Source organism: Cannabis sativa, chromosome 2 (genome assembly GCF_029168945.1).
Source record: "Cannabis sativa cultivar Pink pepper isolate KNU-18-1 chromosome 2, ASM2916894v1, whole genome shotgun sequence".
NCBI classification, from domain to species: Eukaryota; Viridiplantae; Streptophyta; class Magnoliopsida; order Rosales; family Cannabaceae; genus Cannabis; species Cannabis sativa.
The window spans coordinates 76,371,699-76,385,242 of record NC_083602.1 but is presented as its reverse complement, the minus strand read 5'-3'; the positions used below and the strand labels follow the sequence as shown (position 1 = coordinate 76,385,242).

Genomic DNA, 13,544 nt, shown 5'->3' with positions numbered 1-13,544 from the left:
GAGTGAAAACTAACCGAAAATACGACCCGAAACTTAGACTAATTTTAGCCTAACAAATTCCCCCAAACTAGATTCTTACCCGCCCTCGAGTAAGATAAATACTACTAACTACTAATCTACTAACTACGCTATCAGATAATCACAATACTACTGCCTCATGTGTTGTTCTCTTCTATTGCTCAAACTAGAATTTCAATTCCACCAACTCTAACAATTAATTTAGATGCTCAGTTTGTCACATACTGCACAAACACAAGATGACTTGATGCTCGAAACAATGTTATAATGGTTTTACTCTTTCCAGCCATTCCACTACCCGATAACTCATATGCTTGCATGCTTACATCTCTCCACTAATGTTGACAACATCCTTTCGGAATCAATAGGGCTTTTTGAGGTTTAGAGAGTATGGCTTAGATCTTTGGAAAATGAAAACAATTTTGGCTAAAGATATCATAAGCACAAAAATAACCCCCAAGCTTCTTCTAATTTCAAATTTCCCAAAGTGTTCCCACAACTCGCCATGATTGAGAAAAATTATTTTCCTTCTTATCCTCAACGTCACTGAATTTTATTATTTTTTCCTGAATCATGTTTTTTTTTCTTTTTTCAGTGATATTGATCTTACAGCTTATATTTTTTTTTCTCAATCTTGCACGTTTTTTTTTCTACCTTCTCTCACACCATGCATTTTGGTCCCCCAAACTAATTATATAGCTTATGATATCATTGATAAAATGGTGAGGACAAAATTTAACAGTGTGGATACATATTTCGGTTCAACAGGTGAAGAACAAAACAAGTTTAGGCTCAAGAGGGTTAACTAAGGATAATCATTTCATGGTAGGCTTGAAAGGCTCAAACTATCCAACAAATGCCTAAATCATATTCCTATTGAATGTTGTCAAGGATTTCGCCTCAAAAGAATAAGACATGCAAGTTCTAAGCTATTCAGTCAATCTTACCACAAACCATAGTAAAACAATTATAACATATTTCACAGATCATCAAATTGCATTCTTACACATGTTATACAAGCATCCAAACTAATCCAAAGAGTTAACATAATTAAGCACACAGTTATTTTGCAATTTCAGAGCACATTATATTAAAGAGCAGCACACGATTATCTTTTAGCTTATTGCCATCCTTAACTAAAACAAAAAATTAAAGCAGAAAATTAAAAAAAAAATGCAGAAAATAAAATTTTTAAATCTCTCTCCCCAAACTAAATATGACATTGTCCCCAATGTGTTAAAATAAAATTGTGGTTGAGAGATACTTACCTGCGCGCCACATCAACAAGCGGTTTACGCCCGTAATAAGCGTCATGCAAGACAACTTGAAAATTATTGTTGTACTTGCCTTCAAGCTTGGCAAGTGATGAGTTTGAACTAAAATCAGCACCAACAACATAAGACTTTAGATGATGTGCTTGGGGAGAAGCCTTTCGTAGCTTGTAGAGGATATAATAAGATGTAGATGAAATATATAGATTCATTGGTGGTTTATCAGTCAATATCATTGATGAAGTCGAATCAATGATGCCATGTTCTTCTTCATCCTCCAGTGTCACAGTTTCTACACTTTCATCTAACAACCCTTCTTCTTGTTGCTCACTCTCTACTTGGCTATCCATACCCTCACTTGTGATTTCATATTCAATGATTTCCTCTTCACAAGGATCTTGATCTTCAATTGTAGGCTCATTATCTTCCTTGTATTCAAATAATGACCCTTCTTCATTGTACCAATAACTCCCATAACTTTCATCATTGAAGTTATTACATTCTGAATCATGAGTCATTGAATTATCACAAAAGGATCTCACCATGTCAGTTAAGCGGTTAATCTCTCTTGGAAGTGATTGTAGAAGTGATAGTAGTTGCTCCTCTTTTTCAGTTTGTTGGGATGAATTTGGGCAATAAGGTGGGTATTGGTGACTCCAACCCTGAAGTGATGGATCCCAATGCCAGTCGTAATCAAAATCTGCCATATTATTCAATAGATCTATTACGTCATAGCCTCTCATTAATAGAGGCGCTCCAGTGACCTCTGCTCCATAATTGACCCAGCTTCTTGTTTCATCATTAAGTCCATTATAAAAGAGCCACGTAAAACATCCACTTGAGAAAGTGGGATAACATCTCTCTCCAAGCTCTTTAAATCTCCTCCAAGCAGAATAGAATGGTTCATTGTGTTGTTGAGAAAAATCCTCAAGATATAGCATCTGGATTTATCTTGCAGGTCAAACTCATAAGTAAAACATTAGTAAAATTAAAAAAAAAAAAACTAAATTAGTACTAAAAAGATAAAAATTTGAAACAACAAAATTAATACTAAAACTAAAAAGAAAAATTAAATTAGAACAAAATTTAATTTTTAATAATATTAACCAAAGTAGAAGTTAGTATAATTTTATGTAATATCAATCTCTATACAATTCCCCGGCAACGGCGCCAAAAACTTGTTGCGAAAATTATTAATTACTACGCAAGTGCACGCAATCAAGTAGTATACTCACGCAAGTGAGGTCGAACCACAGGGAATTGGATTAATTACTAAACTATACTTATAATTCTATTTGGCAAATCAAAAGTATTTATGATTGAAAAAGGAAGAAAGAAATTCAAGAAACTTAAAGAAACAAGTGAATATTAATCAAGATGAGAGAATAGAGAGACGAATCCTGTTGTTAAGTTACCAATGTTAATGTCTAATTGCTATCCTTCTCTTGAAGTGAATGACAGATTATAAATTAACCTAGCTCTTTTCAGATCTTCTAGGTTCTAAATCTCATGCTCTCTAATTAATCTCTTAATTAAACTAACATGAAATCAGCATTAAGCAATAATCTAAATGTCACAAAGGCTATGTAAATACTTTCGTTTCACATCAAAACCTAGACTATCCAATTTTAGCATTCTCAATTCTCACTTTTCAGATTTTGAATTGAGATCATAGAACATGTAGAAGGTGATCAAGCTTACACATGGAATTAAGCACAAATATAGATAATTTCACAATCAAGATTGAAGGAATGGCAATTATTCATTAACTAGGAAAACTTAAACAACATTCATCATTCTCCCTAAATAGGAGTTTAGTTCAAAACATCCATAATCAAATCCATAATTAACACTGAAATAGAAAAGAACATAGAAAAATTAAAGAGAAGAGAAAGAACTAGTTGAAGCAATTGATCCGGGTCGCCACAAGCCGCTCTTCTAGCCTCCTCCTTTGTTTCTAGGGTTCCAATTCTGAATAATCCCTAATTTTCACGAACTCTCCCTATTTAAACCAAATCTCATCTTTAAAATTCGTGAAATTACGAAACTGCCCAAAAATCCCGTCACTGGGGTCCCCGTCGCGACTGGCAAAGCCCCCGTCGCGACGGGGTTAAGCAGCGAATTCTTGAAAATCTTTCTGCCAGTTCCCGTCGCGACTGGGATATTGCCCGTCGCGACGGGATTTGACAGCAACATATTTTTTTTGATTTTTCTTCTCAATTCTTTCACCACTTGTCCTCAATTCTTGTAAATACTTTCTTTAAACACCCGAGGACCTGAAATAAAAGAATCAAGCGTAAAATAGTCCTAAAACTAGAAACAAAGAGTGAAAACTAACCGAAAATACGACCCGAAACTTAGACTAATTTTAGCCTAACAATTATCATGACTTGATATATTATATATTTAAATGTACAACCAGTACATACAATAAGCTATTTCTTATTACTTTCATAACTAGATAAAAGTTATACATCTAGGTACATACAAATATATTTTACTACTCCAAGTAGCAATTGTATGTAAGACTTCTTCAGGAAGCTTTTCAAATAATCATTTTGTGATTCTTTATCACTTTGATTATATTGGATCACTAACAAATATTAGTAAATTATATATCCACTTTTGGGAATATGCAAACTGAATTATGTAGTAACTATATATATACATATCCTGTACTAACAATAGTATGAAACTATTAATTTCAAGAAATAATAAAATATGTATATATTAATTTGCTTTTGGCATTGCCAATATATGTGAAATCTATATTCTTTGAAATAAAATTTCATGTCTATTCATTCTCTTTAGGGAATGATATTTAAATATTCTAAATGTACAATAAATTTGTACAATTCACATTCTATTCAATAATCAAGTATACTTTTATCTTGATTATAAGTATGTCCGTACTACAGGTACGCGACCACTATTATTCAATTCCACACATGATATATAAATTTCATGCACTTTGATTATGTGTGGCATCTCATCTTTTAGTTGTTTCCACCTTTTCTGGAAATATTTGAGTAGTAAATAATGTCATTGATTATTTAAAATCATTACATTCACTTCGGGGAATGACGTTGAACAAGTAGAACATTATTATAAATTTCTTAAAAATTTATTACTTGTTCATCCATAAAAAATATAAGAAATTATTCAACAATTTCTTTTACGATATTTCAAAGAATATATGAATGCAATTTTTGCATAGTCTCCAAGATGTATGCAAAATTTAATCTTTAACATATGTCAGATTCAATAATTTCCAACATTGCAAGTAATAACAATGTATAATAACATGATTAATACGAGGAATCTTTAAAAGTGATTGACTTCAATTCGTATCATTCTCTGCAGGGAATGATGAACAATAAATACTGCCTCATGTATTTAAATAACATTAGTCATGCTCATTGTTATTCTTATACTTTAATGTTTCAATGCAATTTTCTTAACATTCTTTTTGGGTATTCAAAACCCACTATAAAATTGCATCAATAATAATCATTTTTAATGATTCTTTAGTTGTATTCACATAAATACAATCATTTTTTTTTCTTCGATAAATATTAAACATTTACTTCAGGAAATGTTTGTCAAAATCTATATCGATATTAGATTACTTTTCATTGTCCTCAAAAAATACAAGAACATATATATAAATATGTATTCATCTCTTTCATTATATTTCCATCAACTATATAATGAATATTACGTTTGCATAATCTTCAGGATATATGCAAGATTTTATTGAGGACGCATAATCATCAGGATATATGCAATATTTTATCGAGGATGCATAATCTTCAGGATATATGCAATATTTTATCGATGATGCATAATCTTCAGGATATATGCAATATTTTATCGATGATACATAATCTTCTGGATATATGTATAATTTATATAGATTTTCTCTATCATATCATAGACACACATAAATTGTAAATATTATGAATGATAAGAACATTATATATATATATATGAAATCAATAATAAATATATAAAAACATATACATACATATATAATATATAGATATATAAATAAAAATAAAATAAAAAAAGATCATTGAAATTGTTTCAGTCAGATGAGTATATATATAAATATATATTTAGTGTATCGTGACTTTGAAACAATTCAAGAACTCTAACAAAATACTTACATTGGATCTTAGGCAGAGACTCATGCTTGAAGCTTGGGCAGAGACTCATGCTTGAAGCTTGGGCAGAGACTCGTGCTGATAACGTGTTATAAAATAATATAAAATAATATAAAGTAGATGAGAAGAAAGAAGAAGAAGATGAAGAGAGAAAGAGAAAGTGAATGAGAATTTCTGAGTTGTTTATTCCAATGGGGTGAACCCCTATTTATACAAATACAAGAGTGAAATATTAAGAAACTAAGAAAAAGGGAAACTAAGAAAAAGAGGAATATTGATTACTATTAATGGTAATAAATAAAAGATTTGGGCATCCACATAATTATTAATATTTATAACAAATGGATATTTATGTCGCAAATTTTCTTTTATTTTATGTTATTTAGGAATTTTATCTTCCAAACTATGATCTATATATTATTGTGTCCTTAAATTTTTCAGCTTGTTAAAAACGGTCTCTTATAATGCCTTACTAGTTTAAACACACTACAATATTTTTTTAATTACTTTGTACACATTTGCTAATTAAAGAGTTTATCATAATTAATTTAAAACCTTTAAATAAACTTAAACTATAATAATTAAACATAATTTACATAATTATGGGATCCCATTAAAAGCTTACAACTATTTTCAAAATATATTTTATACAAAAGCTGTCGCCTAGCGACTAACAAAAAGTGAGCTGAAACTGTCCCAAAGATCTGAACACTCCAGGTCTGACCATCTTGATATGTACAATCTCCATTCAACTCTAGACTCATTCCGGTTCAGCTCTGGCTCTTACCTGCATATGCAAATAATAACTATGAGTCGACACTCAGTAAGAAAAACATAAAAATATAAACATATAACCAGTGGCCCATACACCTATCTACAGGTCTAAAACTAGGTCAAGAATGTTCCTAACTAAACTATGACTAACCATGAATCCAACCTATTTTCAGTAGTCTAGTCGTATTGATGTGGTAGTAATTTGTTCATACTTTTTGAAAGTCTATCATATAATTATTGATATCTCAGTGCAACTTTATGTATACTTCGCCAATATCCTGATATGCTAATTTGATGGCTACTATTTTTCCTAGCATATATCTGTTGATATCTTAGTGTAACTCTATGTACACTTCACCAATATTCTGATATGCTAATATGATGGCAATTGAATATGCACGCTAAACATGTATACATATATGCATCTATTTATATTAATCTTATCTTGATTCCGAATGCAAGTGTGCTGGTAACCCTGAGTGAAAAGTGTTGCTCGACGATTTAAGGCTCTAAGTCACAATTTACATAAAACTGGTAGGTGACCCGCTAAATCACTTTCGGGGGCTTTAACTCAAAACTAAAAATTTCCCAATCAATAATAGCGTGGCAATACCCTACATATTTAGAAAATACTGTTAAGAATACTGTGTTGGAAATTATTTTACCAGGATCTTAGATCTACTTACAAGTATGTTGATTAACACCCTAAATATGAACTTTCTAAAACGATGAAATAAACACATATAAAGTTTAGTAAACCTTACATTGGGTGCAGCGGAATATAATGACTCCTTCCGTTCAGATATCTAGCCCTTGATTCCTTTCTGTAGCAGAGCATTATCAATATCTGAACCTGGATCTCTTTCTCTGATTCTTTAGTGCTGAAACTCCTTCTTGCTGAAAGTCTTTCTTCACGATCTTCCTCACTATGGTTGAGGTATCACTTGCTGTGTGTGGGCACTACTCTAACACTAAGAATTTCAAAATTCAAGGAAGAAGAGAGAGAGAGTGGGGTCGGCCAAAGATAGGGAGAGAGAGAGGCTCAATTTTTTCTAAATGAAAAGTCAGAAGAAAAGTGTGTGATTTTCCTGAAGCCTTCACTATCTATTTATAGCATTCCACCAGGGTTAGGTTTGAATTATTTGGCATTAAAATAATGAAAATATTAGGTTTAATCTCCTACAAAAGTGGTCGGCCATGAAATGTGGATTTGAGCCTCACTTTTTGTAATTTTGCAGTTTTATCTTTTCTACATCTGATTTTCTCAAAAATGCCAATTTTCAAATTCAACCATTTAAATGTCAATTCTAACTATTTAATAACTATAAATAATTATTAAATAATATTGTCATTTATCATATTTATTAATTGAACCATACAAAGTATCATAATTAACAAATATGCCCCTAAAACTCTTTCTTTACAATTTCGCCCTTACTTAGTGAAAAATTCACAAATAGACATAGTCTAATTTAAGAATTATAATTGATTAATCAAAACCAATTACATGAGTCTTACAAGCAATATTATCTCAACTAGTGGGGTGACCATGGGTCTATATAGCCGAGCTTCCAATAAGCAGATCAAGAATTTATAACCTAAATTCACTGAGTTATTAATTCTTCGTTGAATCCACGCATAGAACTTAGAATTGCACTCTCAGTATATAGAATGTTCTATATGTTCCACCATATAGACACATCATTAGTTATCGATTGTTATAATCCTAATTTGATCAATGATCCTCTATATGAATGATCTACACTGTAAAGGGATTAGATTACCGTTACACCCTACAATGTATTTAATCCTTAAAACACTTAACGCCGTATAAATGATATTTCAGCTTATGTGAAATGAGATCTCCACCATTTATTTTCGTTTGGTCAAGCTCAAAGGAGATCATCCTTTACTTACTATTTGCCAGATAGAAGCTATAGATTCCATGTTTATGATATCGCTCCCACTCAATTGCACTACCGTGTTCCCAAAATGTACGTATCACCCTAACCTAAAAGTAGGCTTAACTAACAAATCAAAGAACACGAATAGCCTCTTGAGATTGAGCCTAATCATAACAGGATTAAGATCATTTGATCTAGGATCAACTAGGCGATATTGACTTGAATAGATATTACAGTAAGTTTGATAAATCTAAGACAAAGTTCAATATCGGTCCCTTCCGATGCATACTCCATGCATCCAACTTGAGCTTTACTTTAACCAATGCTCTGGAAAGAACATAGCATTTCTCCACATGCAAGTAAACTCTGTTGTAGATTATCATATCAGTAAAACCCTATGTCTGATAAATCTAGGAAACTTTATTCACATAGTCATGTTTACTTTTTAATGTGTTGACGACACAGTAAACAGGATCAAGTATGTGAAAGGGGTTTCAGATGAATTTATACATTATGTACATATAATCATGAAATAAATCATGTGAACCATGCAACATTAAATGTTATTTCTGATCTATATTAATAAGTAAATCTGATTATATTGAAATGAGTTTTATTTAGGGCATAAAACCCAACATACTGTAAATCTGTATGTAGCCCAAATCAATTCATGAGAATCAAATAATAAATTAGAGAGTAGCGGAAGCGTACCGGAGTCCATAGAATCGATTTTGTAATAACCTTTGATTGGTATGATCTTCCAATTTTTGCATCAAAGTTTTCTCTGGAACCTTAGTTTTCTTGATGATGGGGATTCAAGAATAATTATCTGAAGCGATGCAAAAAATGGGGACCACTACCTGTTTAAATTAATCATTTTTGACTATTTCCAATTTGGCCCCTCATCAAATTAGAAATTGTCTAATTGGTATCCACATATTAAAATCATGACAATCATGCCCTTAAGTCATAAACTTTATTCCAAAATAGACCACATAAATTTGACTTATTTATTTGATGACCCAACACATATTTTATATATAAAATTGTGACCCCAATAAATTTCTAACAATCTCCCACTGGATCACATATGTATACATATAAATGTGTTAACCTTATTGAGCTCATAACTTTGTCATCATAGCCATACGCATGTGCAATCTCGTCCATTAACTATATCAACATAGGATCAAAGCGATTTTCGTTGTATCAATCACAACTAAACCCATCAATGGTCACATATATCAACATAGCCAAATGACATAGATCAATCATGATAATGTGGTATGAAAATTACATGCATGGTGATCTATTCATGTCAATTTTCAATTAGTCCTACTTTAGTTTATGGAGATCAAAACTTTAGCTTAAATATACAAAGTGAAATAAACTGAATAACATAATTTCTGATCAGAAAAATATCAAAATACACATATTTCATGAAACAAATAAAACACACTAAGGATAATAAAGACAAACTCGCACTGAATCTAGATATCCTCATAATCTAAAACACCCATACGAGTAGTGTGCTCATGAAAGAATCCACAATGCGCAGCCCAGTGACAAAGTTCCTCAGCCATATACCATGGTTGGATGCCTCATAACACGCAACAAATTCTGCTGCCATGGTGGATGAAGCTATGAGTGTTTGTTTTGCACTCCTCCATGATATAGCTCCACCACCTAACAGATATATGTAGCTCGAAGTGGATCTCCTACTATCTTGGCATCCCGCAAAGTCAGAGTCAGAGTATCCAATGATCTCCAAGTGATTTGACCTCCTATATGTGAGCATGTACTCTCTTGTTCTCTTCAAATATCTCATAACCTTTATGGCTGCTTTCCAATGATCAATTCCTGGATTGCTTAAGTATCTGCCTAATACTCCAACAATATACGCTATATTCAGACGCGCGCAAACTTGAGCATACATTAGACTCCCAACAACCGAAGCGTAGGGAATCTTTTGTATTTCCTGAATTTTAAGGCTTCCTTTAGGGCATTATTTAAGACAAAATTTGTCTTCTTTAACGACAGGGGTATCACCTGGTCTACAATCTTGCATGCCAAACCGTTTGAGTACTTTATCGATATAGCCCTTTTGTGATAATCTAAGAATACCCCGAGAACGGTCTCGATGTATTTGAATTCCTAACACAAAAGAGGCGTCACCAAGATCTTTCATCTCAAAATGCTTAGATAGAAATCTCTTGGTTTCGTGCAATAAGCCTATATCATTAGTGGCAAACAATATGTCATCGACATATAGAACCAGAAATATGCACTTGCTCCCACTAAACTTATGATACACACAATCATCAGCAACATTCATCTCAAAACCAAATAAGAGAACCACTTGATGAAATTTGTGGTACCATTGACGGGAAGCTTGCTTGTGTCCATATATGGATTTCTTTAATTTGCAAACCATATTCTTTGGGTCACCAACCACAAAGTTTTCTGGTTGCTCCACATAAATTGTCTCATCAATGTCCCCATTGAGAAACGTTATTTTAACATCCATCTGATGTAACTCAAGATCAAAGTGAGCAACAAGTGCCATTATTATTCTAAAAGAGTCTTTCGTTGAAACCGGAGAAAAAGTCTCTTTATAATCAATGCCTTCTTTCTGAGTATAGCCTTTTGCTACAAGACGTGCCTTAAACCTCACCACATTACCATTTCATCCCTCTTGGTTTTAAATATCCATTTACAACCAATTAGTTTTACACCTTCTGGTAATGGGACAACTTCCCAAACTTTATTGTCTTGCATAGACTTATTCTCTTCATTCATGGCATCATTCCACTTTTGAGAGTTAGAACTTTTCATGGCCTGATGAAAGTTGATTGGATCATCTTCCATCATTCCAATGCCATCCTCATGTTCTTGAAGATACACTATGTATTCATCTGGATTAATAGCATTTCTTCTTTCTCTAGTGGATCGTCGCAAAGGCACTTGTTCTTGAGGTTGTTGAGTTTGTATTTATGGGGTTTGATTGACTATGTTTGGTTGCTCTTGATCTAAAACTTGATCAATATTAGGAATGGAATCCTGAATATTGTCAAAAGCAACTATTGGAATAGGAATCAACTCATCCTCAAGAGGAGTGGTTGATTCTAAATCCTCCTCAAAAACAAAGTCTTTAACCGTATTTCTCCCCCAAACTCAGTATCCTCAAAGAACTTTGCAGTTCTCGTTTCAAATATATTCTTTACTTTGGGATCATAAAACTTGAAATCCCTAGATCGTTCAGAATATCCAATAAAGTAGCTGCTCACAGTTTTGGGTTCCAGCTTCTTTTCATTTGGCCTATAAGGCCTAGCCTCAGCTGGACATCCCCAAACATGAAAGTGCTTAAGACTAGGCTTTCGCCCTGTCCAAAGCTCATAAGGTGTTTTTGCAGCTGCTTTAGTTGGTACCCTATTCAAAATGTAGGTTGCTGTCTTAAGTGCCTCTCCCCAGAGTGATTCTGGTAAGGTTGAATGACTAATCATACTCCTTACCATATCTTTAAGAGTACGGTTTCGTCTTTCAGCAACACCATTCATGCTAGGAGATCCTGGCATAGTGTACTTTGGGACAACTCTACACTCCTCTAGATATCTAGCAAAAGGTCATGGACATTGTTCACCTGATCCGTCATATCTGCCATAGTACTCACCACCACGGTCAGACCTGATTTGCTTTATTCTTTTGCTAAGTTGATTCTCAACTTCAGCCTTAAAAGATTTTAACACATCCAAGACTTGAGACTTTTCATGAAGTAGAAATAGGTACGCATATCTTGAGTAATCATCTATGGATGATACAAAATATTGTTGACCATTCCAAGAAGGTGTAGGAAATGGCCCACAAATATCTGTATGTATCAACTCTAAGACATCTATAGCTCTTTTCACACCTAATTTCTTTGTTTTTGTCTGTTTGCCTTTGATGCATTCAATGCAAACATCAAAGTCTGAAAAATCAATTGAATCTAAAATTCCATCAGACACAAGTCGCTCAACTCTATTTTTAGAGATGTGACCTAACCGTTTGTGCCATAAGGAACTTGATTTTTCATTATCCATTTTACGCTTAGTACCACGTGATTCCACATTCAAGGTTTCATTATAAGAAGCAACGGTGTCAAACAAATATAACTTGTCATAAACCATAAGAGAACCAGTTCCAACAGTATTTGAATTAATAGATAAACTAAAAAAATTGTTTCCAAATGAACAACAATAACCCAATTTGTCCAAACAAGAAACAGAAAACCAAATTCTGTCTAAACGACGGTACAACAAAAGTATCTATTAAGTCCAAATAGTAACCAGTACTTAACAACAACCTAAAATGCCTTACTGCTTCCACATTCACCAACTTGCCATCTCCCACATAAATGCTTCTTTCATCATCATTTGGCTTTCGGTAACTCAGGCAACCCTGCATAGAAACACTGATGTTAGTAGTAGCACCGAAATCTAACCACCAAGTGTTTCTCGGTACTGAAGCTAAATTTACCTCAGAATAGACCAAAGTAAGAAATGTACCTTTCTTTGCTCGCCATGCAATGTACTTAGCACATTCCTTCTTCATGTGTCCCTTCATGTTACAAAAGAAACAAGCATCATCATTATTGGCTTGAGTTTGTTTCTTATGTGCAGGACCTTTATCCTTAGTAGCCTCATTCTTTCTTTTCTTGCCCTTATCTTTAGAGGTGCTTGCCAAATGAGCACTTTCAGTCTTCTCTTGCTTCAATCTTTCTTCCTCTTGAACACAAAATGAAATAAGCTCATTAAGAGTCCACTTCTCCCTTTGGCAGTTGTAACTGACCTTAAATTGACTGAATTGTGGAGGAAGAGAGATAAGCACTAAATGCACAAGCAAGTCATCAGAAAGCTCAAGCTTTAGTGCCTTCAACTTTGAAGCAAAGTGAGAAATTTCCATAATGTACTCCCTTATATTTTCCTTGCCCTTAAACTTCATGGAAATAAGTTTCTTTAAAAGAGTACTTGTTTCCGCCTTATCGCTTTTTGCAAAGCACTTCTCAATTTCAGCAAGGAAAGTTGTGGCATCGGTGACCTCCTCGGACACCGCACCCCTAAAAGCCTCAGGTATGCCGCATTTAATGATCATAAGACTCATACGGTTTGAACGATCTCACTTCTCATAAATCCTCCTTTGCTCGGAGGTACTGGTATCCGTAAGAGGAGCATGACGATCCATCCTTAATGCAAGGTCAAGATCCATGCAGCCAAGAACAATAAAAATGTTCTCCTTCCAGTCCTTAAAGTTATTACCATATAGGACCGGTACCGAATTAAGGTTAGCAGATACACTAGCAACAGTTGAAAAGAACAATACAATTACATAAATAACATGCTCATATCAGAATCCAAATAAAATAATAAATTCAA

General features: G+C 33.3%; 1 protein-coding gene across 1 annotated transcript; it reads right to left on the bottom strand.

Moving 5' to 3' along the window:
* Positions 1–11,258: 11,258 nt before the first annotated feature.
* LOC133034525 (uncharacterized) lies at positions 11,259–13,074 on the bottom strand. Its single transcript, XM_061109626.1, has 4 exons — positions 12,961–13,074; positions 12,485–12,831; positions 11,774–12,339; positions 11,259–11,470 (listed from the first exon to the last, which is right to left on the bottom strand). The coding sequence occupies exons 1-4, from the start codon at positions 13,072–13,074 to the stop codon at positions 11,259–11,261; spliced, it is 1,239 nt and encodes a 412-aa protein (XP_060965609.1).
* Positions 13,075–13,544: the final 470 nt, after the last annotated feature.

Bases quoted from the DNA above. Each gene is read 5' to 3' on its own strand.
- LOC133034525 (XM_061109626.1), bottom strand. From the start codon at position 13,074: ATGGAAATTTCTCACTTTGCTTCAAAGTTGAAGGCACTAAAGCTTGAG. The intron at 12,832-12,960 runs GTCAGTTACAAC...TCTAAAGATAAG, and splicing joins CACAATTCAGTCAATTTAAG to GGCAAGAAAAGAAAGAATGA. The intron at 12,340-12,484 runs GCATTTTAGGTT...CAATTTTTTTAG, and splicing joins GTGAATGTGGAAGCAGTAAG to TTTATCTATTAATTCAAATA.